The sequence below is a fragment of the Coregonus clupeaformis genome, chromosome 30 (assembly GCF_020615455.1).
Source record: "Coregonus clupeaformis isolate EN_2021a chromosome 30, ASM2061545v1, whole genome shotgun sequence".
NCBI lineage: Eukaryota > Metazoa > Chordata > Actinopteri > Salmoniformes > Salmonidae > Coregonus > Coregonus clupeaformis.
In genome coordinates this window covers 8,099,896-8,123,557 of record NC_059221.1, presented here as the reverse complement: position 1 = coordinate 8,123,557, position 23,662 = coordinate 8,099,896, and the positions used below count along the sequence as shown (strand labels likewise).

Below are 23,662 nucleotides of genomic sequence, written 5' to 3'. Positions count from 1 at the left end.
GTAGAGCACGGCGCTTGTAACGCCAAGGTTGTGGGTTCGATCCCCGGGACCACCCATACACAAATAAATGTATGCACGCATGACTGTAAGTCGCTTTGGATAAAAGCGTGTGCTAAATGGCATATTATATTACATTATATTATTATTTGTAAAAAAAAAAAGAAATGTAAAAAAGTGAGGAGTTTGCTGGGTTTCTTACAGAAATCCATGAAGGTTTGGAGATTAATTGAGTAGTTAAAGTCCAGACAAATATTCTTCAAATAATCACAGGCCGGGGTAAGCCAATCCAGTTTAAAATCTCCTAAAATAACAAATTCAGGTGACAGAAACAGTTTTTTATTAATATTCAGAAATAATATCAACAGCATTTGTCAGTGCAGCAAGGGGGCGGTAAATCCCCGCTACAAACAAATGTGTATTTTGACATAAGGCCACATCTATAACCGAACACTCAAACTTTTTTGGGATGGTGATACTTCGAGAATATGATGCCACAAGTTGATTTCACACACATAGCCAACCCTCCACCCTTTTTCAGTCTTATCACACCTGAAGATGTAATCAGCAATTGAAATGTCCTTATCCATGATCGAACCCTTGAGCCAGGTTCATTGTTCCCAATATTTCAGGTCTGCTGAGTGCAAACGTGAATGTTGTGAAAATTCTGTGCAAATTTCAGCAAGACTTTACTGTGAACAGTGAGGTTGTACCCGCTTTAAGTTAGTTTTAACAGTGGCCAAGTAGGTTACTGTGGCTATTTGATCATAATGTAGGCCTACAAGAGTGGCCTACCATAAAAAACAATGGAGAAAATGCATCCCATAACATTTGAACATGGAAGTAGCTGTTCTATCATTCAGCCTACAGTAGCAGCCAATGTGTGGTGTTCAATGTAGGCCTACATTCCATGGGACTTTTGAAAAGAACATGCAGGGCTTGACATTAACCTGTTTATCCACTTATCCTTCAGACAAGGAGGTGACTGAAAATGTTGTTGTGTTGTTTGATGCAAGAAACCACTTAACAAAATAAAATGCATTATTATTCCCATACCATTATTACAGAGAATCACACATATTGTGCTACCCTCTGCCCATTGGCTACTTAGCTTTTTCAAGCCTGTCTCAAAATACAACACTGCCCCTTTAAGACAAGAAAAAACTCTTTACCTGACAGGCTTTTCAAAGATGTACAAGTTTTGTGCTCTTGTAGGAAGCAATCACTCCCCTATTGCTGACTACAAATTATCTATAACTGGGCTAATAACTCACTTACTAGCAAAGGATGTGAACAAAATGTGCACACGTGGCTACATGCAGCTCTTGCTCTGATCTCAAAACAAGCGCATCTACTCACGACCACAGCTGGTAACACAGTCCAGATCAAAGTAAACGGCACAGTTCCATATGGCAATGGTCTATTTGCATATAGGCCTACTGCAGCTCTGATTGGGTATGCCGCACTGGTCTGTGTAGAGTATGGGCTGAATCTTGCGCATACTCAGATTCGTTCTGCCTACAACAAAATCTCTTGCAGAGTTTGTTTTGTTTCGGTATGTTGCATTGAAAGTGGCTAATATTGCGTTGATTCTATCACAATTGCCACAGTAAAGGGAAATGTTGATAGTGTAGAAAGTTGAGTGAAGTTCAATCTCGTGTTTCTCTCTGGCTGATATTTATTCTGCATGGAAGGCCCGGGGAGCTGCGTGGCAGTCTCTGGGCTATTGTGCGCCTGCACGCAGCTTAGAGGGAACATTGGCCAGGTCTCCGTGAGAACCAGAATATCAGGCCTTGTATCGTGGACCCAGACATCAAGGTGACAGTGAACCTTAGCCACTCCTCAGACTGTAGGCAGGCCAACATCTCTCACCATCGAGCTGCCCACAATTGATGGTGGTTGTGATGGAATCCAATGGGGAAGGAAGTGGGGGAACGGGATGGGATTGCCTCGTGCAGGGAGGGTGGGGGGCTTTGAGCCAGGCTAGCTTGACTCTCTGCACCAGCAGCAATGGATGGCGTTGGGAGGCGCGGTAGGCTGGTGCTATGGACAGGGTTTGTAGCCACTGGCCGGCTGCCGGCTGTTGGTCAATTACCAGGATCAGAGCCGAGTCCCTGGGCCGTTAGGTCCTCCTCCAGCGGAATTTACAGGATAGATGGAGGATGGTCAGACTGCCTCCCTCCCGACCTCCTACACCTTGCTATTGACCAGTCTCCCAGGGGCATCAGAGTTGAGCTTACCATCTGTCCAGTGGAGTGGAACAGATCTATGCCTACCGACTGGATAAGATGGCGCCGTACTAGAAGATCGCCGTTTTGCGAGCTCCAACCCAACTTTGCTATTTTGTGATTCTTTTGGAGTTTATCTTTGCTTTATTTTCATGAAATGTATCCGCTATCATTTCTTATAACCATCAAGACATTTTGAACATCACATCGGCAGTTACTTACCCAAATTTCAGCTTCAAATTATGACTTCAACTCATCTGCCCTGGGCTCTTTCTGTAATTCCCACCCAATTTTCGGGGTATGCAAGAGGAAATGCCGGCGTTACAGAGGCAGGAGAGGCAGGAGAGGGGAGCCCTGGAGGGATTAAGGCGAAAGGAAAACCATCCACCTCTTTCCTCCATTGGTACAGTCACTTGATAATAAGATGGATGACCGCCGATCGCGGGTTTGCTACCAACGGGACTCTCATAACTGCAATGTTATCTGCTTTTCGAAAGCATGGCTTTCGGACAAGATACCCCCCCATGTTTATCCAACTCGATGGATTCTCCATTCACAGAGTGAATGGAGAATTCGAGAGGGGTTTGCCTCTTCATCAACAATAAATAGTGTGCTGACTCGAGCGCAGTGGTAGTCTCGACCCATTGTTCCCCTGTCTTGGAATACCTGCGACCCTTCTACCTCCCAAAGGAGTTTTCAGCTGTTATTGTGACCGTTGTATACATTCCACTGCAGGACAAGAAATATAACGAGCTGGCACCTAACCAATTACAGTCTAAGCCCTGTCTAAGGTATGTGGAAATGTTTTAAAGTCATACCAAGGATCATTTTGCTATTTGATTTGGAATTTTAAGACCCCTTGAAGTATATAACGATTTCATGAAATGTTTTTTATTTTTTTATTTTGGGGGGGCTCCTTACTGCTATTAGCCCATACAAACACATTGAATAGATGGTCCCCCCAAAAAATATATAATGGAAGTTTTGTTTTGAAGTGTCTGTCCTATATCTGAGAGATATATAAGAAAAATCAGGAAACATTTGTTATTAATTTGGACATGTATTTAAACCCCTTATTTTTGACACTAAACAGTCTCCATACAGTTGAAGTCGGAAGTTTACAAACCCCTTAGCCAAATACATTTAAACTCAGTTTTTCACAATTCCTGACAATTAATCCTTGTAAAAATTCACTGTCTTAGGTCAGTTAGGATCACCACTTTATTTTAAGAATGTGATATGTCAGAATAATAGTAGAGAGAATGACTGATTTTATTTCAGCTTTTCTTTCTTTCATCACATTCCCAGTGGGTCAGAAGTTTACATACACTCAATTAGTATTTGGTAGCATTGCCTTCAAATTGTTTAACTTGGGTCAAACGTTTCGGGTAGCCTTTCACAACCTTCCCACAATAAGTTGGGTGAATTTTGGCCCATTCCTCCTGACAGAGCTCGTCAGGTTTGTAGGCCTCCTTGCTCGCACATGCTTTTTCAGTTCTGCCCACACATTTTCTATTGGATTCAGGTCAGGGCTTTGTGATGGCCACTCCAATACCTTGACTTTGTTGTCTTTAAGCCATTTTGCCACAACTTTGGAAGTATGCTTGGGGTCATTGTCCATTTGGAAGACCCATTTGCGACCAAGCTTTAACTTCCTGACTGATGTCTTGAGATGTTGCTTCAATATAGCCACATAATTTTCCTTCCTCATGATGCCATCTATTTTGTGAAGTGCACCAGTCCCTCCTGCAGCAAAGCACCCCCACAGCATAATGCTGCCATCCCCTTGCTTCACGGTTGGGATGGTGTTCTTCGGCTTGCAAGCATCCCCCTTTTTCCTCCAAACATAACAATGGTCATTATGGCCAAACAGTTCTATTTTTGTTTCATCAGACCAGAGGACATTTCTCCAAAAAGTACGATCTTTGTCCCCATGTGCAGTAGCAAACCGTAGTCTGGCTTTTTTATAGCGGTTTTGGAGCAGTGGCTTCTTCCTTGCTGAGCGGTCTTTCAGGTTATGTCGATATAGGACTTGTTTTACTCTGGATGTAGATAAGTTTGTACCTGTTTCCTCCAGCATCTTCACAAGGTCCTTTGCTGTTGTTCAGGGATTGATTTGCACTTTTCGCACCAAAGTACGTTCATCTCTAGGAGACAGAACGCGTCTCCTTCCTGCACGGTATGACGGCTGCGTGGTCCGATGGTGTTTATACTTGTGTACTATTGCTTGTACAGATGAACGTGGTACCTTCAGGCATTTGGAAATTGCTCCCAAGGATGAACCAGGAGGTCTACAATTTCTTTTCTGAGGTCTTGGCTGATTTCTTTTGATTTTCCCATGATGTTAAGCAAAGAGGCACTGAGTTTGAAGGTAGGCCTTGAAATACATCCACAGGTACACCTCCAATTGACTCAAATGATGTCAATTAGCCTATCAGAAGCTTCTAAAGCTATGACATCATTTTCTGGAATTTTCCAAGCTGTTTAAAGGCACAGTCAACTTAGTGTATGTAAACTTCTGACCCACTGGAATTGTGATACAGTGAATTATAAGTGAAATAATCTGTCTGTAAACAATTGTTGGAAAAATTACTTGTGTCATGCACAATGTAGATGTCCTAACCGACTTGCAAAAACTATAGTTTGTTAACAAGAAATTTGTGGAGTGGTTGAAAAACGAGTTTTAATGACTCCAACCTAAGTGTATCTGCCAACTGTAAACTTCCGACAGGTACATGTTCGTGAGTGTCTCACCTTTCCACAGAGGGGTCATATTAATGTGTAGCCCAAACTGTTCGGACGCTGCAGACAGAAGTTGGCAGATCGGCTGTACCAACTTCAGACGAGTCCCAAGACGCTTGTGGAGGTCATAGAGCAAAACCTGAGAACACCATCGTGTTCAAGAGAGTCCAAACCGGACAAACCGTTCGGACACTACAGGCGATTTTGTGAGAAGACCAATTTTTGGGATGTATCATGGTCTCACAAACACCGCTCTAGCTCTGTCACCTTTCACCGCAGATGCGGAAGTACGACAGATTTTATGTGGATTCTTTTATTATGCTAATTAGATTGATGTGTAGCTCTCGAAGTCGATAAACTGTATATTGATAACCAACTGTTCCGAGACACCAAGACTACTCCATGGCTATTCTATATAATACAAAGTTCCTATAGAGGAGTCGAATAATGGAATACACCCAATACTTTCCACGGTAGGGATTGTAATAAAATAATATATAGGAAAACAATAAAACACAACAATTGATAAAGAAATAAACTACAAATACACTATACCATTCAAGATGGGAAATGTTGTAAAATAATTAGTATTCGGCTTTCTATTTATAGTATTTATAAATGGATAAAAGACAGCATTAGAAGAAAGAATAATTATTGTAATTAATGAAGAATTATACAATTACACAAAAGTACTCGAAAGCCTGAAATTAGGTAAGAATCAACATGGTAAGGATAAAAACACAGAGGACATAGAAGGCACAGTATGTGGGTATGTGTGGGTGTATTGTGGTGGAAGGTGGGGTGTGTGTGTTTTTGTGTTTGGAAAAGTGTGGAGTTAAGTGAGTGAAAAAGGAAAATGGTTGGAAATGCCAGAGCCCATGTGTGTCTGCGAGCAGGACTTGTGACAGAGAGATCTTTCTATTTTGTGCAGATATAATTGGTTTTAAAATGTATATCCCATAACAATAGTTTTATTTATTTATTTATTTATTGTCCTATCATGATGGAACAATCCCAAACCCTATACCCTAGACACCCACCTGAGCGACCCATACACTAAGGAGAAGTCCTGATATGTTTTTTTAGGCCTATTGCAGGTAGCGTATACGCAGCCAAGACAGAAAGATAAATGCAGTCAGAGACCCACTAAAGCAGCACCGCCCAAGAGTCTGAGCCTCACCTGGCAGGATTAGTCCTGCAAAGCCAAAGCCCCCGGAATGGTGAGCGTAATATATTTTCTTTTCTCAAAGCTGCTAATGAGAACCTTGAAGACCTTGTACCTAGCCAGTGGGAATTACGGTTGGGTGCCTCCACCCAGGTAGTGGCAGTGCTGGCAACACTAGCTGCATTAACCCATGGGGAGAGGGTCACACTAGGACAATCAGAGATGGGGCAAATTATTGTGGCCCAGGTGGCACAAAATAATCAAAGGTCTGACTGCGTAGAGATGCATGGGAAAATGGTCACAACAGTGGACCAGCGTGTGTGTGTTTCATGGGAAGGGGGTGTATCTGAGCTCCATCAGCTAGGACTTGACATTGGTTAATCAAAGTTCCCCATTCTTGCTCAATTTTGCATGCCTTCTCATACCGCTACAACTGTATATGCAAGTTGTGTAGGTATCCCACATCTGTTGCTGTGGGGAAATGATGTTAAGAACAATATAGGATGAATCACAATAATTGTTTGCCAAAATAATAATTGTTTGCGAAAATGTAATTTTTTTAATGGCAATCCTGGTTCTAGGTAACAATCCTTCGCATTAACTGCCTATATTATCACGCATATTATTCATATATACAGTGGGGGAAAAAAGTATTTAGTCAGCCACCAATTGTGCAAGTTCTCCCACTTAAAAAGATGAGAGGCCTGTAATTTTCATCATAGGTACACGTCAACTATGACAGACAAAATGAGATTTTTTTTCTCCAGAAAATCACATTGTAGGATTTTTTATGAATTTATTTGCAAATTATGGTGGAAAATAAATATTTGGTCAATAACAAACGTTTCTCAATACTTTGTTATATACCCTTTGTTGGCAATGACACAGGTCAAACGTTTTCTGTAAGTCTTCACAAGGTTTTCACACACTGTTGCTGGTATTTTGGCCCATTCCTCCATGCAGATCTCCTCTAGAGCAGTGATGTTTTGGGGCTGTCGCTGGGCAACACGGACTTTCAACTCCCTCCAAAGATTTTCTATGGGGTTGAGATCTGGAGACTGGCTAGGCCACTCCAGGACCTTGAAATGCTTCTTACGAAGCCACTCCTTCGTTGCCCGGGCGGTGTGTTTGGGATCATTGTCATGCTGAAAGACCCAGCCACGTTTCATCTTCAATGCCCTTGCTGATGGAAGGAGGTTTTCACTCAAAATCTCACGATACATGGCCCCATTCTTTCCTTTACACGGATCAGTCGTCCTGGTCCCTTTGCAGAAAAACAGCCCCAAAGCATGATGTTTCCACCCCCCATGCTTCACAGTAGGTATGGTGTTCTTTGGATGCAACTCAGCATTCTTTGTCCTCCAAACACGACGAGTTGAGTTTTTACCAAAAAGTTCTATTTTGGTTTCATCTGACCATATAACATTCTCCCAATCCTCTTCTGGATCATCCAAATGCACTCTAGCAAACTTCAGACGGGCCTGGACATGTACTGGCTTAAGCAGGGGGACACGTCTGGCACTGCAGGATTTGAGTCCCTGGCGGCGTAGTGTGTTACTGATGGTAGGCTTTGTTACTTTGGTCCCAGCTCTCTGCAGGTCATTCACTAGGTCCCCCTGTGTGGTTCTGGGATTTTTGCTCACCGTTCTTGTGATCATTTTGACCCCATGGGGTGAGGTCTTGCGTGGAGCCCCAGATCGAGGGAGATTATCAGTGGTCTTGTATGTCTTCCATTTCCTAATAATTGCTCCCACAGTTGATTTCTGCAAACCAAGCTGCTTCCCTATGTCAGATTCAGTCTTCCCAGCCTGGTGCAGGTCTACAATTTTGTTTCTGGTGTCCTTTGACAGCTCTTTGGTCTTGGCCATAGTGGAGTTTGGAGTGTGACTGTTTGAGGTTGTGGACAGGTATCTTTTATACTGATAACAAGTTCAAACAGGTGCCATTAATACAGGTAACGAGTGGAGGACAGAGGAGCCTCTTAAAGAAGAAGTTACAGGTCTGTGAGAGCCAGAAATCTTGCTTGTTTGTAGGTGACCAAATACTTATTTTCCACCATAATTTGCAAATAAATTCATAAAAAATCCTACAATGTGATTTTCTGGAGAAAATAAATCTCAATTTGTCTGTCATAGTTGACGTGTACCTATGATGAAAATTACAGGCCTCTCATCTTTTTAAGTGGGAGAACTTGCACAATTGGTGGCTGACTAAATATTTTTTTCCCCCACTGTGTGTGTGTGTGTGTGTGTGTGTGTGTGTGTGTGTGTGTGTGTGTGTATGTGTATGTATATATATATATATATATATAAAAGTACCAGTCAAAGGTTTGGACACCTACTCAGTCAAGGGTTTTTCTTTATTTTTTAAAACTATTTTCTACATTGTAGAGTAATAGTGAAGACATCAAAACTATGAAATAACACATATGGAATCATGAAGTAAACAAAAAAAGTGTTAAACAAGTCAAACTTTTGACTGGTACTGTATATCAAAATAAATAATTGCCTTAAGTTGATTCTCTATATTCGACTACCTTTTGATTACCTCAAATTTTTTGAAAAGTTGGTATTTTCAAATGAACTACAAAATACAACTATTTTCTGACCAGATCTGACGAATACCCATAGTTTGTGCTAGTAGCGTAGGTATTTGGTGCATAGGTTATTTCAAAGATATTGTTATAAATCATTGATTCATTTTTATGAATGACATTTATTTCTTTTTAGCTAACGCCGAGTGAGGAGGCGTTTCTATGGAATTACGCAGGCGTGGTCCACGCTCAGATGAGCCAACTACCGCAGCACAACATGGACCAGGGTAAGCGCTCGCGCGCGCACACACACACAACAGATAGTAAAGCACTATGTATAACAGATTTTATTGTCTGCCATGTGGAAGTGCGATTTCTTTTAGCCTTATTCATTAAATGTTTTTTATCTGCAATGTTGTAAATGTTTCACCTTAGTGAACACACCCCTGATCGCTGGTCTACCAGCCCTGGGGAATTACTCACCAGACCGACAGGCTGTCTGGGTGGAGCTATCTTGTAGGACTATTATGAAAAGATTAGCTGGTTTATACAATGTGTTGTTAGGCAGCATTTAGTCTCGCGTTGCCATACTTCCAAAATCATGTCGTTGTCACACGTCTCTTGGAGGTCTGGAGAATGTTCTATTGCAAAAACGATTTGAATGGTCCGCTGAATGGCAAGATTGTGATTGGATGTTACATTTCAAGAACCCTCCCCCCACACACCCGTAGAAGGGATCCTGTGTGTTATGTGCGTCACTGTTTTCCGTCCGGGTAGTTGTTGCCTATGCTAGTTTCAGGTGCTAGTTTTCATATTATCAAGTGTGGCCGACAGTCTGCGATTTTTTATATTTTATTGAAATTGAAAGTGAATTACGCTGGTAAAGTCAAACGTCACAACACATTCTAAACCGTTCTGGTGACTAACACTTTTTTCCTTGTCTCCATTCGTCCACATGGCTGCTGGCTGCACTTTGCTACCACCTAAAATATCATGAAGATTGCCCATTTATTTTGTTTTTGTAAGGACTCAAAAAGATTGAGGCAGTAGGAGAACCTATTAAAGTAAGTAAATACATGTACAAAAAATATATTTAAATGTAAAAAGCTATGCATTATCAGCTAGCTAGTAGGCCACTTTATAAGCTTACTCAACTGAGCCTTTAGCTAGCTAGGTAACTTTACACACGGTTTAGCTAAGTTAATTAAATGCCATCAGCTAGCTAACTTCCTATAAGCTAGCTTTCTTGATGTAATCATTGTAAATAACAGCCATGGAAGAAGGTGAAATTGCAGCTCCAGCTGTCAGTAAAGGTAGAGTATAGGATACTGGATAGGGCATGTCAATTTGTGTGAGGACATTATGAAAAGATTATCCAGTCCCTTTAGGGTTAAACTTTTGAGGAGAGAGATAATTGCAACATAATATTCTGTGCTGTCTAATTTGAGTATAATGAAGCCTGTTTCTTTGTGATGTTTTTTGTCCTCAGATATGGAAAGCTGTGAAAGCCTGTTTGCAGATGAAGAGAGGTCCCAATAAACTATGGGTCTATCCTATATGCCATGGGTTATAAAGTGCCTTCAGAAATTATTCACACCCCTTTACTTTTTCCACATTTTCTCTTACAGCCTGAATTTAAAATGGATACAATTTTGATTTTGTGTCACTGGTCTACACACAATACCCCATAATGTCAAAGTTTAATTATGTTTTTAGACATTTTGGGAAATTAATAAAACATGAAAAGCTGAAATGTCTTGAGTCAATAAGTATTTAACCCCTTTGTTATGGCAAGCCTAAATAAGTTCAGGAGTAAACAAGCCACATCAACACCATCATCCTGGAAACCCTAGACCCACTCCAATTTGCATACCGCCCTAACATATCCACAGATGACGTAATCTCAATCGCACTCCACACAGCCCTTTCCCACCTGGAAAAAGGGAACACCTATGTGAGAATGCTGTTAATTGACTACAGCTCAGCGTTCAACACCATAGTGCCCACAAAGATCATCACTTAGCTAAGGACCCTGGGACTAAACACCACCCTCTGCAACTGGATCCTGTACTTCCTGATGGGCCGCCCCCATGTGGTAAAGGTAGGCAACAACACATCTGCCACGCTGATCCTCAACACGGGGGCCCCTCAGGGCTGCGTGCTTAGTCCCGTCCTGTACTCCCTGTTCACCGATGACTGCGTGGCCAAGCACGACTCCAACACCATCATTAAGTTGGCTGACGACACAACTGTGGTAGGCCTGATCACTGACAACGATGAGACAGCCTATAGGGAGGAGGTCAGAGTCCTGGCAGTGTGGTGCCAGGACAACAACCTCTCCCTCAACATGAGCAAGACAAAGGAGATGATCGTGGACTACAGGAAAAGGAGGGCCGAACACGACCCCATTCACATCAATAGGGCTGTAGTGGAGCTGGTCGAGAGTTTGAAGTTCCTTGGTGTCCACATCACCAACAAACTATCACGGTCCAAACACACCAGTCATGAAGAAGGAACGACAAAGCCTTTTCCCCTCAGGAGAAAGATTTGGCATGGTTCCCCAGATCCTCAAAGTTCTACAGCTGCACCATCGAGAACATCCTGACCGGTTGCATCACCGCCTGGTATGTCAACTGCTCGGCGCTACAGAGGGTAGTGCTTATGGCCCAGTACATCACTGGAGCCAAGCTTCCTGCCATCCAGGACCTATATACTAGGCAGTGTCAGAGGAGGCCCAAAAACTTGTAAAAGACTCCATTCACCCAAGTCATAGACTGTTCTCTCTGTTACCGCACGCCAAGCGGTACCGCAGCGCCATGTCTATGTCCAAAAGGCTCCTTCACATCTTCTACCCCCAAGCCATAAGACTGCTGAACAATTAATCAAATGGCCACCTGGACTATTTTTATTGACACCACCCCCACTTTGTTTTTACACTGCTGCTACTCGCAGTTTCTTATCCATGCATAGTCACTTTACCTACATGTACAAATTACCTCGACTAACCTGTACCCCCGCACATTGCCTCAGTACCGGTACCCCCTCATTATTGTTTTTTTGTATATATATTTTTTATACTTTCGTTTATTTAGTAAATATTTTCTTAACTCTATTTTCTTAAAACTGCATTGTTGGTTAAGGGCTTGTAAGTAAGCATTTCACAGTAAGGTCTACACCTGTTGTATTTGGCGCATGTGACAAATACAATCTGATTTGATTGATTTTTTTCGACCTTAAAATGAGTAACACATCCATGGCCACATTTTAATGTTAGCCTACTGTAACTATAAATATCTTCTTATGCAATCATAAAAAGTATGCATGTTCAAAACAGCATTCAAAGGTCCCAGGTCTGTGGAGATCTTTACAATTGCTGCAATAATCTGTGCAGAATTTTGAACAGCATTGATCACCTCCACTATGTACTTTTAATGTAATCTCAACTGCAATCCAGGACATTTGGTTATGCTATCAGATGAAGCACAGTCATAAAACATGAAGTTGTACAAAATATCTTACATTGTATTCCCATTTGAACTTTGTTGTGCTTTTAAATGGTTGAAAGTGCAGTGTTAACACATTGTGAATTCAACAAACTTCTGTCTGTCTTTTTGAGTGGGTGAATAAAGGTTGACATCTCATTGATCAACATCGCAACCAAATATTATCCACATTTCCAAGTTGAAATGACATGGTGTGCCCAGTGGGTTGATATGAGCATTGAAGATAAATTACAATCAGTAAAAGAAATCAAGCTTGCTAACTAACCCTCTTTTCCCAATGTCAATCATGTGTTTAGGAAGCACTGTAACTAACTAGCTCGTTTACAATTTGTGATGATGAGTGAGTGTGTTGTTACAGTAATAAATAGGGCTATGCATTTGTAATGTTATGAATTTCTAGATATTAATTATGAAAGTCATCTTTTTTTTAAAGAGGGGTGCCCTTTTCTCATTTTGGGCACATGCCCCCTGAAAGGTCTGTGCACGGCCCTAGCAACAGCAGATTTCCCACTAAAGTTGCTTACCAACTCCTTTTGTTTTACAGCCGACATTCCAGTACCATGTGCGTATGTACCAGCAGGGTGCATCATTGGGCTGTAGGCCTATATCATCAAACTTAAGCTACGCGCCATTGATTCTCTAGTTGAAATAGCTATTGGTATTTCCATTTTCGTTTAAGATTCTTAGGCTACAGTGCCTTCAGAAATGATTCACACCCCTTGACTTTTTCCACATGTTGTGTTACAGCTTGAATTTAAAATGGATTAAATAGAGATGTTGTGTCACTGGCCTATACACAAACCCCAAAATGTCAAAGTGGAATTATGTTTTTAGAAATGTTGACAAATTAATTGAAAATGAAAAGCTGAAATGTCTTCAGTCAACAAGTATTCAACCCCTTTCTAATGGCAAGCCTAAAGAAGTTTAGGAGTAAAAATGTGCTTAACAAGTCACATAAGTATTCAAGTTGTTTGCAATAATAGTGTTTAACATGATTGTTGAATGACTACCTCATCTTTGTACCCCACACATACAATTATCTCTAAGATCCCTCAGTTGAGCAAGCAGGGAATTTCAAACAGATTCAACCACAGAGACAGGGAGGTTTTCCAATGCCTCGCAAAGAAGGGCACCTATTGGTAGATGGGTAAAAAAAACCAATAACTGACATTGAATGTCCCTCATAATGACAAAGCGAAAACAGGTTTGTACATTTGCATTTTTGCATTTTTGCAAATGTATTACAAATAAACAACAGAAATACCTTATTTACATAAGTATTCAGACCCTTTGCTGTGAGACTCGAAATTGCATCCTGTTTCCATTGATCATCCTGGAGATGTTTCTACAACTTGATTGGAGTCCACCTGTGGTAAATTCAATTGATTGGACATGCTTTGGAAGGCACACACCTGTCTATATAAGGTACCACAGTTGACAGTGCATGTCAGAGCAAAAACCAAGCCGTTAGGTTGAAGGAATTGTCCGTAGAGCTCCAGGACAGAATTGTGTCGAGGCACAGATCTGGGGAAGGATGGCGGTGGCAGCATCATGCTGTGGGGATGTTTTTCAGTGGTAGGGACTGGGAGACTAGTCAGGATTGAGGTAAAGATGAATGGAGCAAAGTACAAAGAGATCCTTGATGAAAACCTGCTCAGGACCTCAGACTGGAGTGAGGTTCACCTTCCAACAGGACAACGACCCTAAGCACACAGCCAAGACAAAGCAGGAGTGGCTTCGGGACAAGTCTCTGAATGTCCTTGTGTGACCCAGCCAGAGCCCGAACCCGATAGAACATCTCTGGAGAGACCTGAAAATAGCTGTGTAGCAACGCTCCCCATCCAACCTAACAGAGCTTGAGAGGATCTGCAAAGAAGAAAGGGAGAAACTCCCCAAATACAGGTGTACCAAGCTTGTAGCGCCATACCCAAGACTCAATGCTGTAATCGCTGCCAAAGGTGCTTCAACAAAGTAGTGAGTAAATGGTCTGAATACTTATGTAAATGTGATATTTCAGTAAAAAAATGATTATACATTTGCAAAAATGTCTAAAAACCTGTTTTTGTTTTGTTATTATGGGGTATTGTGTGTAGTTGATGAGGGGGAAAAACAATTTAATCTGTTTTTAGAATAAGGCTGTAACGGAACAGAATGTGGAAAAAGTCAAGGGGTCTGAATACTTTCCAAATGCACTGTATCTGTAAAGTCCCTCAGTCGAGCAGTGCATTTCAAAGACAGATTCAACCACAAAGACCAGGGAGGATTTCCAATACCTTGCAAAGAAGGGCACCTAATGGTAGATGGGTAAAAATAAAAAAGCAGACATTGAATATCCCTTTGAGCATGGTGAAGTTATTAAATACACTTTTGTATGGTGTATCAATACACCCAGTCACTACTAGGATACAGGCATCCTTCCTAACTCAGTTGCCAGTATTTGTAAATAGCCACAGGATGGTTTTTCAATACCATCAATACCGTTGAAACACTTTCTTTGAAGTTTTCCAATAATGTTTTTATATTTGTAGCTACTTTGTAAGTAAATACATTTTGTAGCTTACCGTAGTTCCCCCGAACAGTTAGCCAGTCACGTGTTTGTGTGTAAATCGCACAAAGCGGGAGCGAGTCCAGCTGTGTATTGACAGGTGATGTCACATTGTATAATGATTAGAAGACAGGCGCAGGAATACGTATTAGGGGTTTTATTACTCCACCCAACACAAATCAAATCAAATTGTATTTGCCACATGCGCCAAATACAACAGGTGTAGACCTTACAGTGAAATGCTTACTTACAAGCCCTTAACCAACAATGCAGTTTTAAGAAAATAGAAAAAGTAAAAAATAACAATAGCAAATAATTAGAGCAGCAGTAAAAGAACGTGTGTGTATGTGTGTGTGTATATGTGTGTGTGTGTGTATGTATGTATGTATGTGTGTGTATATATATATATATATATATATACACACACACACACACACAAAAGGGATGTAACCCAAACAAAGAGTGAGGTATAACCTCTACACAATACACGGGACGAGACCCGTAAACAACCAGAGCACAATACACAGTACTCACGAGACCAACGGACTTGGGACAATAATCGACAATGGGGAACAGGGGGCACATATATACACATACTAATCAGGGGGAATGGGTACCAGGTGTGCTTAATGAGACAAGACAGTCCGGGGTTGGTGGTAATGATCCATGTCAGTTACGCCTAGAAAGCCGGTGACGTAGACCTCCGGAACTGGTGAACGGACTGAGCAGCAGTACCGGGGGGATCCGTGACAGTGCCCCCCCCCCACCCCCACAGGGACGCGTTGCGGGTTGTTCAGGTCGCTGACGGTGAAAATCCCTGGTCACTGAAGCAACCAGAATGTCCACCGCAGGAACCCAGCACCGCTCCTCTGGGCTGTACCCCTCCCAGTCGATGAGGTACTGGAGACACCCCGCCCGACGCCTCGAATCCAGGGCTTCGCGGACTGAGTACGCCGGACCTCCCTCAATGTCCAGAGGAGGAGGCGGGGCATCACTGGGTCCAGCCTCAGCGAGGGGACCAGGCATCACTGGCCTGAGGAGAGACACATGAAATGTCGGGTTAATGCGGTAATCAGCAAGGAGTTGCAAACAGTACCCTCTTCAGGTCTTTAAACGGCCCCACAAACCACAGGTTCTGGGTGGAGAGCCAGACCCAGTCGCCTGGAGAGAAAACAGGTGCCTCATTGCGGTGGCGGTCAGCCTGTTCCTTGTGCCAACACACTGGCCCGCTGGAGACGAGTGTGCGCAGCGTTCAAGATCTCCTCAGCGCCCGAAACCACTCGTCCACCGCAGGGGCCTCGGTCTGGCTCGGATGCCAAGGTGCCAGGGCCGGCTGATACCCCAACACGCACTGGAAAGGAGTGAGGTTAGTGGAGGAGTGGCAGAGGGAATTCTGCGTGTACTCAGCCCAAGGTAGAAAATCCGCCCACTCCACCGGCCGGTCCTGACAGTAACACCTCAGGAACCTGCCCACTTCCTGATTGACCCTCTCCACCTGCCCATTAGCTTGAGGACGATACCCGGAGGTGAGACTGACCGTGACCCCTAGGCGTTCCATGAACGCTTTCCATATGCGTGAGGTGAACTGAGGACCACGGTCTGACACAATGTCCTCCAGGATCCCGTAGTGCCGGAAGACGTGCGTAAAAAGGGCCTCCGCGGTTTGCATGGCCGACGGGAGCCTAGGCAGAGGAAGGAGGAAACAAGCTTTGGTAAACCAGTCCACAACGACGAGAACGGTGGTGTTTCCCTGAGAGGGGGGGGAGGTCAGTGACAAAGTTCACCGAGAGGTGAGACCAGGGTCGTTGTGGAACCGGCAGTGGAAGGAGCTTTCCATAATGGATGTGTCTGAGTGTCTTAAACTGGGCACAGATGGAGCAGGAAGAGACGTAAACCCGGACGTCCCTAGCCAAGGTGGGCCACCAGTACTTCTCAGTCAGGCAGGCGATGGTACTGCCTACCCCAGCATGACACGACACAGGCGCCGTGTGCGCCCAGGAATAAGCCTAGATAATTTTTTTGCTTTATTACATACAGCCAGAAATAACTTTTGGATATCAGAACATCGGTAACTCACCAGCATTCCAACCAGAAATATGACTTTCCCGAATTGGATCCTTTGTTCGTACCCTCCAAGGCAATTGAACTTATCCCTGAGGCTGCTCCAAGTCGCCGCTGGCAGAGAAGAGGTATTCGAAGTGGACTTCTGGTCCAACTCAGGAGGCGTGCACACCATCCATTTGCTTTTGAGTATATTACTCGCTAATGTTCAGTCCCTGGACAATAAAGTAGACAAGCTCAGGGCGAGGATCTCCTTCCAGAGAGACATCAGGGACTGTAACATATTCTGTTTCACGGAATCATGGCTCTCTCCGGATATACTGTCCCCGTCCATACAGCCAGCTGGGTTCTCAGTACATTGTGTAGATGGGAGTAAAGAACTCTCCGGGATGGCGGAGGTGTATGTTTCATGATTAACTACTCATTGTGTGATTGTGGTAATGTACAGGAACTCAAGTCCTATTGTTCACCCAACCTAGAATATCTCCAAAGCAAATGCCAACCGCATTACCTCCCAAGAGAATTATCTTCGGTTATCGTCACAGCCATGTATATTCCCAAGTCGATACTACTACGGCCCTCAAGGAACTACATTGGACTTTGTGCAAACTGGAAGCCGCATATCCTGAAGCAGCATTTATTGTAGCAGGGAAATTTAAAGCAAATTCTAGGAAAACGCTATCGAAGTTCTATCAACACATTGCCTGTAGTACTCACGCTTCAAAAACTCTCGACCATTGTTACTCTCCCTTCCGGGATGGCTACAAGGCACTACCCTGCCCTACCTTCGGCAAATCAAATCACGACTCCATTCTGCTCCTCCGTTCCTATAGGTAGACACTCAAACAGGAAGTACAAGTGCTAAGGTTTATTCAACGCAGGTCTGACCAATGGGAATCCATGCTTCAAGATTGTTTTGATCACGCAGACTGGGACATGTTCCGGGTTGCCTCTGAGAATAACACTGACGTATACACTGACACGGTGACCGAGTTCATAAGGACGTGTATAGGGCATGTTCCCACTGTGACCATTAAAATCTACCCAAACCAAAAACCATGGATACAGTGCCTTGCAAAAGTATTCATCTCCCTTGGCGTTTTTCCTATTTTGTTGCATTACAACCTGTAATTTAAATGGACTTTTATTTGGATTTCATGTAATGGACATACACAAAAACTGGAATGGAATGGCTGTCATACATGTAGAGATGCTGATTTAAGAAACATTTGCAGTAGTCTCTTAATTTTTTCCACGGCACCATGAAGACCAAGGAGCTCTCCAAACAGGTCAGGGACAAAGTTGTGGAGAAGTACAGATCAGGGTTGGGTTATAAAAAAAATATCAGAAACTTTGAACATCCCACGGAGCACCATTTAAATCCATTATAAAAAAAATTGAAAGAATATGGCACCACAACAAACCTGCCAAGAGGGCCGCCCACCAAAACTCAAGGACCAGGCAAGGAGGGCATTAATCAGAGGCAACAAAGAGACCAAAGATAACCCTGAAGGAGCCGCAAAGCTCCACAGCGGAGATTGGAGTATCTGTCCATAGGACCACTTTAAGCCGTACACTCCACAGAGCTGGGCTTTACGGAAGAGTGGCCAGAAAAAAGCCATTGCTTAAAGAAAAAAAGAAGCAAACAATGTTTGCCAAAAGCCATGTGGGAGACTCCCCAAACATATGGAAGAAGGTACTCTGGTCAGATGAGACTCAAATTGAGCTTTTTGGCCATCAAGGAAAACGCTATGTCTGGCGCAAACCCAACACCTCTCATCACCCCGAGAACACCATCCCATGTTTTTTATCGGCAGGGACTGGGAAACTGGGAGACAGAACGCGTCTTGTTCCTGAGCGGTATGACCGCTGCGTGGTCCCATGGTGTTTATACTTGCGTACTATTGTTTGTACAGATGAACGTGGTACCTTCAGGGGTTTGGAAATTGCTCCCAAGGATGAACCAGACTTGTGGAGGTCTACACATTTTTTGGGGCTGATTTCTTTTGATTTTTCCCATGATGTCAAGCAAAGAGGTACTGAGTTTGAAGGTAGGCCTTGAAATACAGCCACAGGTACAACTCCAATTGACTCAAATTATGTCAATTAGCCTATCAGAAGCTTCTGAAGTCATGACATCATTTTCTGGAATTTTCCAATCTGTTTAAAGGCACAGTCAACTTAGTGTATGTAAACTTTTGACCCACTAGAATTGTGGTACAGTGAATTATAAGTGAAATAATCAGTTTGTAAACAATTGTTGGAAAAATTACTTGTGTCATGCACAATGTAGATGTCCTAGCCGACTTGCCAAAACTATAGTTTGTTAACAAGTAATTTGTGGAGTGGCTTAATGGCTCCAACCTAAGTGTATGTAATCTTCCGACTTCAACTGTGTGTGTAAAAGTACAAGAATGGAATTAAGAAATTTATAATATTAGCACGAGCAATGTCGGAGTCCGAAGTGTTTGTGTGTACACACACACACTTCGGACTCCGACATTGCTCGTGCAAGTATTATACATTTCTTAATTCCATTCTTGTACTTTTAGATTTGTGTGAAATGTTAGAGATGACTACACTGTTGGAGCTAGGAACACAAGCATTTCGCTACACCTGCAATAACATTTGATTTGATTACTTGTGCTAATTTTCTTCGCTTTCTGGTAACAGATGCCCAATGGTCTTTTGGGGTTTGGCGCCCCCTTGTGTACTAAAATGGTAATACCGTAAATCCCGGAAAGAGAGAAGGACGGTATGAAGATATGAAAATCTAGAAACCGGCCAACCCTAGATGCCGGAGAGGAAGGAAACCACTTAGAGATTTCACAATGAGGCCAATGGTGACTTTAAAACCGTTACAGCGTTTAAAGGCTGTGATAGGAGAAACTGAGGATGGATCAACAACATTGTAGTTACTTCACAATACTAACCTAAATGACCGAGTGAAAAGAAGGAACAAGTATGCTGTTTGCAATAAAGTAAAACTGCAAGAAAATGTGGTAAATAAATTAACTTTATGTCCTGAATTCAAAATCAAATCAAATCAAATTGTATTTGCCGAATACAACAGGGGTAGACCTTACAGTGAAATGCGGTGGTAAAGTATTTTCTAAAATAAACTGAAGTAAAAAAATATATATACACTACCAGTCAAAAGTTTGGACACCTACTCATTTAAGGGTTTTTCTTTATTTTTATTATTTTCTACATTGTAGAATAACAGTGAAGACATCAAAACTATTAAATAACACCTATGGAATCATGTAGTAACCAAAAAAGTGTTAAACAAATCAAAATAAATTTTATATTTGAGATTCTTCAAATAGCCACCCTTTGCCTTGATGACAGCTTTGCACACTCTTGGCATTCTCTCAACCAGTTTCATGAGGTAGTCACCTGGAATGCATTTCAATTAACAGGTGTGCCTTGTTAAAAGTTAATTTGTAGAATTTCTTTCCTTCTTAATGCGTTTGAGCCAATCAGTTGGGTTGTGACAAGGTAGGGGTGGTATACATAAGATAGCCCTATTTGGTAAAAGACCAAGTCCGTATTATGGCAAGAACAGCTCAAATAAGAAAGAGAAACGACATTCCATTATTACTTTAAGACATGAAGGTCAGTCAGTACGGAAAATGTCAAGAACTTTGAACGTTTCTTCAAGTGCAGTTGCAAAAACCATCAAGCGCTATGATGAAACTGGCTCTCATGAGAACCGCCACAGGAATGGAAGACCCAGAGTTACCTCTGCTGCAGAGGATAAGTTCATTAGAGTTACCAGCCTCAGAAATTGCAGCCCAAATAAATGCTGCAGAGAGTTCAAGTAACAGACACATCTCAACATCAACTGTTCAGAGAGGACTGTGTAAATCAGACCTTCATGGTCGAATTGATGCAAAGAAACCACTACTAAAGGACACCAATAATAAGAAGAGACCTGCTTGGTCCAAGAAACACGAGTAATGGACATTAGACCGGTGGAAATATGTCCTTTGGTCTGGATTCCAAATTGGAGATTTTTGGTTCCAACTGCCGTGTCTTTGTGAGACGCGGTGTGGGTGAACGGATGATCTTCGCATGTGTAGTTCCCACCGTAAAGCATGGAGGAGGAGGTGTTATGGTGTGGGGGTGCTTTGCTGGTGACACTGTCTGATTTATTTAGAATTCAAGGCACACTTAACCAGCATGGCTACCACATCGTTCTGCAGCGATACGCCATCCCATCTGGTTTGGGCTTAGTGGGACTATCATTTGTTTTCCAACAGGACAATGGCCCAACACACCTCCAGGCTGTGTAAGGGCTATTTTACAAAGAAGGAGATTGATGGAGTGCTACATCAGATGACCTGGCCTCCACAATCCCCCAACCTCAACCCAATTGAGATGGTTTGGGATGAGTCAACGGCAGGGTGAAGGAAAAGCAGCCAACAAGTGCCCAGCATATGTTGGAACTCCTTAAAGACTGTTTGAAAACCATTCCAGGTGAAGCTGGTTGAGAGAATGCTAAGAGTTTGCAAAGCTGTCATCAAGGCTATTTGAATAATCTCAAATATAAAATATATTTTGATTTGTTTAACACTTTTTTGGTTACTACATTATTCCATATGTGTTATTTCATAGTTTTGATGTCTTTACTATTTTTCTAAAATGTAGAAAATAGTAAAAATAAAGAAAAACCCTTGAATGAGTAGGTGTGTCCAAACTTTTGACTGGTAGTGTGTGTGTATATATATATATCTCTCTCTATCAAAGAAAAAATCACAAACATATCTCAAATGAACAATATGCAACCATTCAAACAACTCCATTAGCATGAGTAGACATTTTTTATTTCACTTACTAGTCTAAAGTGGCGTCCTCTCCTTCCAAAAACATATCTTCAGCTGTTGAGTCTAAACTATATTCAGTAAGTCCTCATCTACTGGTTCTGTGACACTTTCCCGGTCGATTTCTGATATAATCCCGTCCTCATCTGTATACCTGGACTTAGATTTAGCTTTTCCAGTATTAGTTGCCATATTGTACTTTCAAAATCTGCAGTAAACTTTGTTTACTATATCGAGCTGTGCGTAACGCGATGCGCCACTTCCTTGTTTAGATTTCCAATGGACACTAAACCGTGTTGCGCGCGTGCTGATTTTCCTCAACCAAAGGACCATCTCATACTCCTGTAAATCTTAGCTCATTGGCTATCTAGCTAGCTATGTTTCAGAATGATAGGTTGTTATTGGACCAAGATACAGTCAAACAAGTGAACACCGCCCGCCTCATTGGTGCGTAATCATGTCAGTTCTTGGTGGGCTCAATAGCTTTTGTGTAACCTATACATCATGCAGAATGAGGATCGCAGAAAAATCTAACTTGACTGGGTGAAACAAGGTGTAGCGTTTATATTATGTCAATGTTTTGTTGCAAGTTGAAACTGTCGGAATTTAGGCGAAACGCTGTATACAACACGGATCTTGTTAGGATATAAAAATTGATTTTATCAAACAAAACAACTCTACATTTTATCTCTGGGACCTTCAGGATGACAAATCAGAGCAAGATTACTGAATGTAAGTACATTATTTACCTTCAGAGGTGAGTGTATCAAACCAGTTGCCTTGATAAAAGTGTTTTGTTGTGCACTATCTTCAAACAATAGCATGGTATTTTCTTGCTGTAATACCTACTGTAAATTGGACACTGCAGTTAGACTAACAATCAGTTAAGCTTTTTGCCCATATAAGACATGTATATGTCTGTGAAAATGTACTTTTCTTTACAACGTCATTGTAGTCACATTATCCGTATTGATCAACAACTGTCCCGATTTTGGGTCACCCATCCAGTAGAGTTTAAGAAGCCTTTTGGACCTAGACTTGGCGCTCCGGTACCGCATGCCGTGCAGTAGCAGAGCGAACAGTCTATGATTAGGGTGGCTGGAGTCTTTGGCAATTTTTAGGGCCTTCCTCTGACACCGCCTGGTGTAGAGGTCCTGGATGGCAGGAAGCATGGCCCCAGTGATGTACTGGAGCGTACGTACTACCCTCTGTAGTCACTTGCGGTCTTAGGCCGAGCAGTTGCCATATGAGGCGGTGATGCAACCAGTCAGGGTACTCTCGATGGTGCAGCTGTAGAACATTTTGAGGATCTGAGGACCGATGCCAAATCTTTTCAGTCTCCTGAGGGGGAATAGGCATGTCGTGCCCTCTTCACGACTGGCTTGGTGTGTTTGTACCATGATAGTTCATTGGTGATGTGGACACCAAGGAACTTGAAGGTCTCAACCTGCTCCAGTACAGACCCGTCAATGAGAATGGGGGCGTGCTTGGCCCTCCTTTTCCTGTAGTCCACAATCATTTCCTTTGACTTGATCATGTTGAGCGAGTGGTTGTTATCCTGGCACCACACTGCCATGTCTCTGACCTCCTCCCTATAGGCAGTCTCATCGTTGTCGGTGATCAGGCCTAGCACTGTTGTGTCGGCGGCAAACTTAATGATGGTGTTGGAGTCGTGCCTAGCCATGCAGTCATGGGTGAACAGGGAGTACAGGAAGGGACTGAGCACGGACCCCTGAGGGGCCCCTGTGTTGAGGATCACCATGGCAGATGTGTTGTTACCTACCCTTACCACCTGGGGGCGGCCCGTCAGGAAGTCCAGGATCCAGTTGCAGAGGGAGGTGTTTAGTCCCAGTGTCCTTAGCTTAGTGATGAGCTTTGAGGGCACTATGGTGTTGAACGCTGAGCTGTAGTCAATGAATAGCATTCTCACGTAGGTGTTCCTTTTTTTTCCAGGTGGGAAAGGGCAGTGTGGAGTGCAATAGAGATTTCGTAATCTGTGGATCTGTTAGGGTGGTATGCAAATTGGAGTGGGTCTAGGGTTTCTGGGAAAATGGTGTTGATG

The 23,662-nt window shown here is 42.7% G+C and overlaps 1 protein-coding gene across 3 annotated transcripts in view; it reads left to right on the top strand.

Annotated features, from left to right (window-relative positions):
• Nucleotides 1–23,662, top strand: part of LOC121546784 (beta-catenin-interacting protein 1-like) — a 73,840-nt gene that overhangs the window by 37,665 nt on the left and 12,513 nt on the right. For all 3 annotated transcript variants that reach the window (XM_041858023.2, XM_041858021.2, XM_041858022.2), the window contains one exon: nucleotides 8,862–8,952. In XM_041858023.2, the coding sequence (XP_041713957.1) occupies nucleotides 8,862–8,952 (91 nt within the window). The remainder of the gene's footprint in view (nucleotides 1–8,861; nucleotides 8,953–23,662) is intronic.